Source organism: Capra hircus, chromosome 21 (genome assembly GCF_001704415.2).
Source record: "Capra hircus breed San Clemente chromosome 21, ASM170441v1, whole genome shotgun sequence".
NCBI classification, from domain to species: Eukaryota; Metazoa; Chordata; class Mammalia; order Artiodactyla; family Bovidae; genus Capra; species Capra hircus.
In genome coordinates, this window is record NC_030828.1 from 21,518,635 (window position 1) to 21,528,636 (window position 10,002).

The 10,002-nt window shown below is 45.3% G+C and overlaps 1 protein-coding gene across 2 annotated transcripts; it reads right to left on the minus strand.

Moving 5' to 3' along the window:
* On the minus strand, positions 1,438-9,724 carry ZNF774 (zinc finger protein 774). 2 transcript variants are annotated; one of them, XM_018065970.1, is made up of 4 exons: positions 9,560-9,724; positions 7,072-7,194; positions 3,845-3,951; positions 1,438-2,764 (listed from the first exon to the last, which is right to left on the minus strand). In XM_018065970.1, exons 2-4 carry the CDS (start codon positions 7,176-7,178, stop codon positions 1,524-1,526), a joined length of 1,455 nt encoding a protein of 484 aa, XP_017921459.1. In that variant the 5' UTR covers positions 7,179-7,194; positions 9,560-9,724; the 3' UTR covers positions 1,438-1,523. The 2 variants fall into 2 exon arrangements, with proteins under 2 accessions (XP_017921459.1, XP_017921460.1); XM_018065971.1 differs by lacking the exons at positions 7,072-7,194; positions 9,560-9,724 and having other exon boundaries at positions 3,840-3,904.

Below are 10,002 nucleotides of genomic sequence, written 5' to 3' on the forward strand. Positions count from 1 at the left end.
AGAATGGGAAAGACTAGAGATCTCTTCAAGAAAATTGGAGATACCAAGGGAACATTTCATGCAAGATGGGCACAATAAAGGACAGAAAATTTTAAATACTTTTTATTTATTTGGCTGCACCAGCTCTTCATTGAGTCATGCAGAATCTTTAGTTGTGGCATTTGAATGCTTAGTTTCTGCAGGTGGGATCTAGTTCCCTGACCAAGGACAAAACCTGGGCCCCCTGCACTGGAAGCACAGAGTCTCAGCCACTGCACCACCAGGGAAGTCCCTCTGATCAATTATCTATTAAAGAAAGCAAATAGGTTGTCAGCGAGTTCTATCCCCTGTTACAGCACTCAGATGGCACTCCATATAATGGAAGAGGACTAGTGTTCCAAGGCTGATGTATTAGTCTATATTGACATAGGAAAGCTTGGAAGAAAAACCTTCAGTCTCCCACCTTTCTCTCCAAAGTGTTCAACACCCAACTCCCTCCTTACCCACTTATATATGCCATGAGGATCAAGGAGCCCAGCATGGGACCCGGTAAAGCTGTTGGGAACTTAGCCTACCTCCCTGAATCATCTCCAATTTCAGAGTGGTTTGATGGACATAATATGGTTCCTTCAGTCCTGTGGTGCCTCGGAGATGCTCTAACAAATCCCAGAGCTGGTCTGTTCCGTGTTGTGGAAGAGGAGACCTGCTGACAGATTCTGGCTTTTCTGTGAGTTAATCACATGACCCATAATGAGTCATTTAGGGCTTTCCTGGTGGCTCAGCGGTAAAGAATCTGCCGGCAATGCAAGCAACCTGGGATGGATCCCTGGGTCAGAAAGATCCCCTGGAGGAGGAAGTGGCAACCCACTCCAGTATTCTTGCCTGGAGAATCCCATGGACAGAGGAGCCTGGTGGCCTACAGTCCCATGGGATCGAAAAGAGTTGGACAGGACCAAAGGGACTTAGCACACACGCAATGATAAAATGACTACATTTATCTCACTTCTCTTTTAGTAACCAGGCATCAACTACGAAACTCACATTTCTCTATGAGTCAGTCAAAAACACTGAAGGAATGCCTTTTGTGTTTCGAACACGGTTTGGACCCTCTAGGTTTATCCTTGCCATGAAAAAACAGAAAAAGAGAACAGATTAGGGCCTGACATGAGCTACCAATGCTCAGCTTTTCTCTATTTGGAGCACTTTGAGATCATAGCGGTGGGACTTCCCTGGTGGTCCAGTGGTTGAAACTCCGAACTTCTAATGTAAGGTTTGACCCCTGGTCTCCATCCCTGGGTCGGGAAGATCCTCTGGAGAAGGAAATGGCAGTCCATTCCAATATTCTTGCCTGGAAAATCCCATGGACAGAGGAGCTGGCGGGCTACAGTCCATGGAGTTGCAAAGAGTTGGACATGACTGAGCGACTGAGCATGCACAGAGGGAATTAAGGCTCCACATGCCTTGCAGCACAGCCAAGAAAAAACAGAAACAAGATAAGAGCGATGGAAATTTGGAAGGGAGAAAAAGAGGCATGAAAGACTTTCCTACATCAGGTGAGTGTTCTGATGGCACAAAAGGTGTGCTTTCTGCCGGAAGCTCTTGTTGCACTCACTGCAGTGAAAGGGTTTCTCTCCTGTGTGTGTTCTCTGGTGTGTGAGGAAATGGGAACGCTGATTGAAGGTTTTGCCACACTCGGGGCAGCGATAGGGTCTGTCTCCCAAGTGGATCCGCTGGTGGGTGATGAAGTGGGAGCTCTGGTTGAAGCTCCTGCCGCACTCGCCACATTTATAGGGTCTTTCTCCGGTGTGGATCCGCTGGTGCTTGACCAGGGCAGAGCTGTCGGCAAAGCCCTTCCCACAGCCATCGCACTTAAAAGGCCTCTCGCCCGTGTGTGTCCTCTGGTGCGTGACCAGGTGCGAGCTCTGACTAAAACTCTTGTGGCAGTAAGGACAGCTGAAGGGCCTTTCTCCCGAGTGAGTGCTCATGTGGGCCACAAAATGAGAGCTATCTCGGAAGCCCTTCCCGCACTCGGGGCACTTGAAGGGCCGCTCTCCCGTGTGGGTGCGCTGGTGCTTAATCAGATCCGAGCTCTGGCCGAAACGCTCCCCGCAGTCGCGACACCCGTAGGGCTTCACTCCCGTGTGGGTCCTCTGGTGGGTGATGAGATTGGAGCTGCGACTGAAGCTCTTGTGACACTGGAGGCACTTGTAGGGCCTCTCCCCTGTGTGGGTTCTTTGGTGCACCGTGAGGTGCGGTTTCCGTGCAAAAGTCTTCCCACACTCAGGGCACTGGTGGGGTCTCTCGCCCGTGTGGGTTCTCTGATGTTTGATGAGGGTCGAGCTGTCGCTGAATTTCTTCTCACACCTGTGGCACTGGTAGGGTTTCTCTCCTGTGTGTGTTCTGCGGTGGGTGACGAGGTCTGAACTCTGTTTGAAGCCTTTCCCGCACTCCATGCACTTATAGGGCCTCTCACCAGTATGGGTTCTTCGGTGCCTTATGAGATAGGAGGCCTGGTTAAAGATTTTCCCGCATTCCGCACACACCAGCTTCTTTCCTATATATCCTTCCAGGAGCTTGTTTAATTCCTTCTCCTGTGAAAAGGGCCCCTGCTGGCCCTCTCCCAGGAGGGTTCCACACTGCCCTGCTAACTCAAGACCTCTCTCCCAGTTCCCTCCCCAACTAGGAGGAGAAGAAATATCTTTATTGGCCCCTTCTGAGGATGTTCCACATGGTTCTGCCATTTCGGAAACGTCCTGATCGAGTTGTACCACCTGATGCTTAAATTCTGAAAAGTTAACAGAAGTAACACAGGATGAAGTTATTACTTATCAGGAAAGATTATCAGAAAGCAGAAAGAAAGAGTAAAATTAGTATTTTTGCTACAGACCACATTTAATCTGACTACTCTCATTCTGATTCCTTAAGAGTATATCCCTGGTGCCTCAGTGGTAAAGAATCCACCTGTCAGTTCAGGAGATTCAGGATCAATCCCTGGGTCGGGAAGATCCCCTAGAGGAGGATATGGCAACCCATTCCAGTTTTCTTGCCTAGAGAATTCCATGGACAGAGGAGCCTGGCAGGCTGTAGTCCATGGGGTCACAAAAGAGTCAGACACAATTTAGCGACTAAACATCAATCAGGAAAGATCAGCAGAAAGCAGCAAGAAGATTAAAATGAGTGTTTTTGCAACAGACCACATTTATTCTGACTACTCTCATTTTGATTCCTGAAGAGTTTACTGAAGATCACTGAGCTTCCCATTCATGACAGAAGGAATTCCCAAGCCCTTTTTATTTTAAGATGGTCCAGTGAACCTTGAGGTGACCTTGATATCAAGAGTAAAGCACATATTGTCAGAACCGGGCAACTTTTTTCAATGACGTTAGAGTCTAGACAAAAGTTAAATGTTTAATTTAAATGAAGACTTTATTTGGTCAATGACTGATGGTCCAGGAAGTCAAAGTTAAACTTCTAATAGCAAGAACAAAGTCTAGGGCAGGGTTTCCCTGCTGGCTCAGTGGTGAAGAATCCGCCTGCCAATGCAGGGGATGCAGGTTCAATCCCTGGTCAGGGAAGATCCCACATTCTGCAGGACAACGAAGCCTGTGAACCACAACTACTGAGCCCAGGAGCTCTAAAGCCTGTACATTGTAACAAGAGAAGCCACTGCAATGAGAAGCATGCACCGCAAGTAGAGAGTAACCCCTGCTCGCCACAACTAGAGAAAGCCCGCATGAAGCAATGAAGACCCAGCACAGCCAAAAATAAATTTAAATTTTTAAAAAGTCTAGGGCAGCATTCCAAATTCCTTAACTAAACAAGGGCTAAAATGTTAGACTTCCACCCACCAGGTAACACACCTCACCTGTGTGACTTTCCCTCAGGATCTTCCTGGCCTCAAAATTTTGCAGTGGTAGGACCCATGCCTCTTCTTTCTGCTCCAGCTGGGAGGTTACACTTGGTTTTGAAATCCTATAAGGAAGGTGAACACAGGATATTAATTTGAACCATCACATAAGGCTTGAGAAAATGCAAACCCCTCTTCTTCCCCAGGTACAGGAGACCACCCCAGGAAATTCTAATGTATGTTCGGTGGTCCAGTGGTTACAAACCTACCTGTCAATACAGGGGACACAGATTAGATCCCTGGTCTGTTTGGGGAACATTCCACATGCTGCGGGACAACTAAGCCAGTGCACCAGAACTACCAAGCCCTGGCTCTAGAGCCCGTGCTCTGCAGTGAGAAGCCATTGTAATGAGGAAACTGCACTGAACTAGAGGAAGCCTGTGTGCAGCAACAGAGACCCAGTGCAGCCAAAAATAAATAAATAAAAGTGAAAAGGGATAAAGCAGGGTCATCTCCCCAAGAGGCTGAGGAAGAAAAGCTCTTTGCTTCCCATTTAAAAAAAAAAAAAAAATCAGACTTGGGTGATAGAAACTCTAGAATAAGCACAATAACTCATCCCTCAAGGCACAAGGCTAAACTCATGTGGAGAGATAACTTTATCAAAACAAAGCTGCCATGACCTCACCCTTAGAAAGAATCAAGGAAGTTAACTATAATGTTTGGTTTTTAAATTTTCCCAGAAGGGCAGCAGTCAATATAACCATGAGAAAAAGACAAACACTTGTAGGCGGAAAAAAAGGGACAAAGGACAGGAATGGGCAATTCACAAAAGAAAATAAAGCAGCCTATAAATATGTGAAAAACTTTTAACTCATCATTAGCCAAAGAAATTCAAACTAAAACAATGACACACAGGGAATACAGTATATAGGTAAAGAGATGTACACTCAAGAGTCTTATTGTCTGAATTTGAATCCTAACTATGTTTCTGACTAGATGTGTGACCTTAGGAAAGTTACTTAAACTCCCTGTGTCTCTGTGTCTTCATCTATAAATTAGGGATAATGATAAAACCCACCTTAGGGCTTCCCTGGTGCCTCAGTGGTAAAGAATCCGACTGTCAATGCAGGAGACATGGGGATGAATCCCCGGTCTGGGAGGATCCCACATGCCATGGAACGACTATGTCCCTAAAGTCACTAATACAGGGAATACAGGTTCAATTCCTGGTTTGGGGGAAGATCTCACATGCCGAGGGGCAACTAAGCCCACAACTACTGAGCGTGTACTCTAGGGCCCGGGAGTACTCTAGAGTCCATGTGCCATAATTACTGAAGCCCGAGCGCCCAACAGCTTGTGCTCTGCAACAAGAGAAGCCACTGCAATGAGAAGCCCTTGCACTGCAACTAGAAAATAGTCTGTGCAGCAACAAAGACCCAGCACAGCCAAAAATAAATAAATAAATTTAATTAAAAAGACCTACCTTACAGAGTTGTCATGAGGATTAAATGATTAAGTCCTCAATAACTATTAGTTATCACTAGTATTTTACCTACACTCTTAGATTATGATACCCCCCCCATGATAGATAGAATATGAAGAAATAGATACTTCATATAATGCTAACAGGAATAAATAAATTGATTCAGTCTTTTTGGAAGACACTTGGCAAAAATACCAAATATCTTAGAAATGTATCTATTCTCAAACCCAGAAATTTCTAGAGAGTCTAAAGAAGTGAACAAAAGCAAACAAACAAAAAAAGGACATTGTGCAAAATATATATATATTAGCTAACTGTTAACTAATTATTTCAATAAACAAGACTTTTAAAAAGACAATTAGTTAAGACAGCATCATCACAATACTGGTGAAAATTTAAAATGACCCAAATAGCTCCAAACAAAGAAATAATTTCATTTGAGAAGGCAGTGGCAACACACTCCAGTACTTTTGCTTGGAAAATCCCATGGATGGAGGAGCCTGGTGGGCTGCAGTCCATGATGGAGTCGCGAAGAGTCGGACACGACTGAGCGACTTCACTTTCACTTTTCACTTTCATGCACTGGAGAAGGAAATGACAACCCACTCCAGTGTTCTTGCCTGGAGAATCCCAGGGATGGTACAGCCTGGTGGGCTGCCTTCTATGAGGTTGCACAGAGTCGGACACGACTGAAGCAACTTAGCAGCAGCAGCAGGAGAGCCATCTGAAATTGCCGGTTTATAGGTTAAAAGTAGTCCAAAAATGGTCACATGTATGGTTCAATTTAATGTAATTACTGTATTCCATACAATAAAATACTAAGTAGTTACTTTAAGTAATGTACAGATATTTATTATTGTCAAAATATATTCACAGTACATTGTGTAAGAAAGTAAGATATACCACTGAATATTCAGTATGATCCCAATTATTTTTCTTTTCTTTTTTTTTAAAATTGTATATATGCTTAGGAAAATGGCTGGAAGGATCATAACTCTTCATAGATGACTTTTGTTTTCATTTTGCTTATCTTTTCCTTTAGTGAATATATAGTACTTGTGTAATAGATATGAAATAAAGCAGAAAGAAGAAGAGACATCCCAGAAAGAAGGTGATCCAATGGTGATCCAATCCGTGCTTCCACCACAAGGGACATGAATTCAATTCCTGGCCAGGGATTTAAGGTCCTGTGTGCCTCATGGTACAGCCAAAAAAAAAAAGCAGAGTTGCCATGGTATTTTAGAAAGAGCACTGGAGGGGTCAGTTTGTTTGTTTAAGTGACAGGAAAAAAACTCTGGGGAGAGCACCTTCCCTTTTCCACAAAGACCTGGGTTGGGCTCACTTTTGCCACTTAACTTTAAGTCTCAGGGTCCTCAGCTGGAAAAGGGGAATGAAAATACATATATCAAAGGGCTATGGTAAGATACCAATCAGACAGAAAAATATCAAAGAAATCTGAAAACCACTAAGTGCCATAAAAATAGAAGTCATTCTTTTTCTGCCAGGGAGGTGATTACTCTCACAGAGCTGGAGCTCTAAGAGACCAACATCCCCAGAGACCACTCAGATCTGGGCCCTTTCAAAGTGTCTAAGATAAAGGGACTTCCTTGGTGGTCCTGCGGTTAGGACTCCAAGATCCATTGTATGCGGGCATGGGTTCAATTGCTGGTCAGGGAACTACAATCCCACAAGCCACTTGGCACAACCAAAAATTTAAAAATTATATTAATAAAGCTAAGATGAAGGAAAATTGCATCCTTACCCTTTGAGAGCCCATTCTTGTATCTGTGCTGTGCAGTATCCCTGAAGAGGACTCTCTAAACAGTGTCCAGGTAACCCACTTGTCCCTGAAGTCCCCAGCCACATCATTGAGGGTCATCAGTTCCTAAAGCAAGAGATCTCAGTATGCATCAAGAGTTCTCTAGACATTCTCACCATTATCTCAAAACCAAAAGACAGTCACCAACACACCCAAACAAAACCCCCTCAACCAGAATAGCTCTGAGGTAAATGCTGAAAAAAGTCCGTAAAGTCAAAGCTGTGGTTCTTCCAATAGTCACGTACGGATGTGAGAGTTGGACCATAAGGGGGCTGAGTGCTGAAAAATTGATGATTTCAAATTATGGTGCTGGAGAAGACTCTTGAGAGTCCTTTGGACTGCAAGGAGATCAGACCAGTCAATCCTAAAGGAAATCAACCCTGAGTATTCACTGGAAGGACTGATGTTGAAGCTAAAGCTCCAATATTTTGACCACCTGATGCAAAGAGCCGACTCATTGGAAAAAGAGTCTGATGCTGGGAAAGATTGAAGGCAGGAGGGGAAGGGGCCAGCGGAGCATGAGACGGTTAGATAGCGTCAACAACTCAATGGACATGAATCTGAGCAAATTCAGGGATATACTGGAGGTCAGGGAAGCCTGGCATGCTACAGTCCATGGGGTTGCAAAGAGCTGGACACGACCTAGAGACCGAACAACAACAATAACGCTGTCAACAACAGATGCTCTTCTTTTCTGTTTTTACATAATCATTCCTTTGGCCAAATTTCTCATCACAGAGTGAGGACTGGGCCTCCAAACACATCTCTTTTGAAGCCATGACTGTTTTGAGGAAGAAATTGTCCACAATGGACAAGAAAAACAGAGGAGAGTGTGTAGGTATAACTCGATTTCTGGAAAGCACTGGATTCTCTCCAACAACATTTTCCTCAGCTAGGTAGGAGATTTCGGGCTTAATTAGACTCAGATTAGTTATGAGAAAGGCTGACTTTTCCTGTCTTATAGATTTAGTGTTAATTTCAAGGGATAAACTGTGAAGAAGCCCAAAGGGAACTGTCCTAGGTATCATTCTATTTCAAGGTTTAATGCAGTTGGAAATGGGACTCAAAAGACATGGATTGAAAAAACCAACATGGATAAACTGTAAAATTGGGTGAAATTTAATGGGGATAAGCATAAAACAAAATTTGGGGGACTGAAAACAATCATTAAGACATTAATAAAATCAACATCAGTATCATGAAGAAATTATTTGGGGGGAGATGGTCAGGTTACTAGATGAATCATTAAGTCATTCAGTAATCAATATGCTGTAAGGCAGTAGGAGTCACAAAAAAAATATAAGATAATGTTGGTTTTTTTGTTCATTTTTCCACTTAAAGAGTTTCCAATAGAAACAAATACAAGTTAGCAAGCTGAATCTGCTACAAAGAATTCTGCGTTTCAGTGGAGAATGGATTAGACTGGGGTGAGGAAGTTTGACTCTTTTTCATCTTTTGTCTTACCTGTCGAAGCACCTGCTACTACTAGAATACACAAACACTTTTCCTGGGAACACTGATGCATTTACAGACATTGCTATTGGCCACTTAGAATGTACTGGGAATACATATCATCTCTCTGGTTTAAAACCTTAATAAAAAAATGTCATTAGGATGCGAACACTGTAATGAGTCTGAGCAAACATTTTATTTCTACATTCATTACAAACCCACAGCAGGGCCCCCCTGCAAGAGACAGCAGGATGGAGAACTCTTCAGTTCAGTTCAGTTCAGTTCAGTCACTCAGTCGTGTCTGACTCTTTGGAACCCCATGTATTGCAGCAGGCCAGGCCTCCCTGTCCATCACCAACTCCCAGAGTTCACTCAGACTCACATCCATCCAGTCAATGATGCCATCCAGCCATCTCATCCTCTGTAGTCCCCTTCTCCTCCTGCCCCCAATCCATCCCAGCATCAGTCTTTTCCATTGAGTCAACACTTTGCATGAGGACTCTTAGGGTTAGACAAACACTGTTTCCCACCCAGTCTGTTGCCCCCTGTACAGGTGACCTCAGGTGACCTCAAAGGCCCTAGAGGCCGTGGTGCTGTGACTAAGTGCCATTGTGAGAAGCACTGGGTTTATTAATAGGAACATGACCGTATGGCTAGGACTGAGACCCACTTTCTTCCCTCGCGGTGCTGCAGGCCCTAATCTGGGTGCAGCGATCAGAGGGTCGCAAAGAAGACCATCACCGAAGAGCAAAAAAGAAAGAAAGAAAGAAAGAAAGAAAAAAGATTAAGAGGATGAGCTATCCCGACGCCGGCAGAGAAAAGTGCAGCCACCTCTCCCCACTCCTCAGCAAGACCCGTGGGCTCTGAAAAGCGAGTGCAGGGACCCGGCAGGGAGAACCCGGGGCGCTGGGCGAGCCCCATCCACGCCCCTCAGCAGCTCCGAGGCTGCAGCCGCCGTCTCCTTCCCCGGATCACTCACCGCCCTCGGGCCCAGCCCCGGATGGAACACCGAGCGAGGGTCCTCCACCGCCGAGCCGCAGCCGGCCCGCTACGCCGTGGCGGTCCTGCCCAGAACCCGACCGGGATTCGTGGCAGGGCTGTGGGGACACAGGTGGGAGGCCAGGCAAAGCAGCAGCAGCCGGAAAATACCGCCCCCGTCCTCTTCCCATTGGCCTCTCAGGTTTTAGGTCGAGAAGTCTTCCCTGTCCATAGGCTGAGAGAGCCATCAATCACCGCGGAGCCTTTTGGGAAATGTAGTTCTGAGCGAGACCGCAAAGGCTCGGGAGTCCCGGAAGCCGGGTTGCCAGCGGTGACAAGTATACTAAACCCAGTTCCCGAGCTACCTGGTTGCTAGGACCGCCTCTTCGGAGCTGAGAAGGGAATCCAGGGACTATAATCAGAGAGGGATCTGAAGATGCGAAC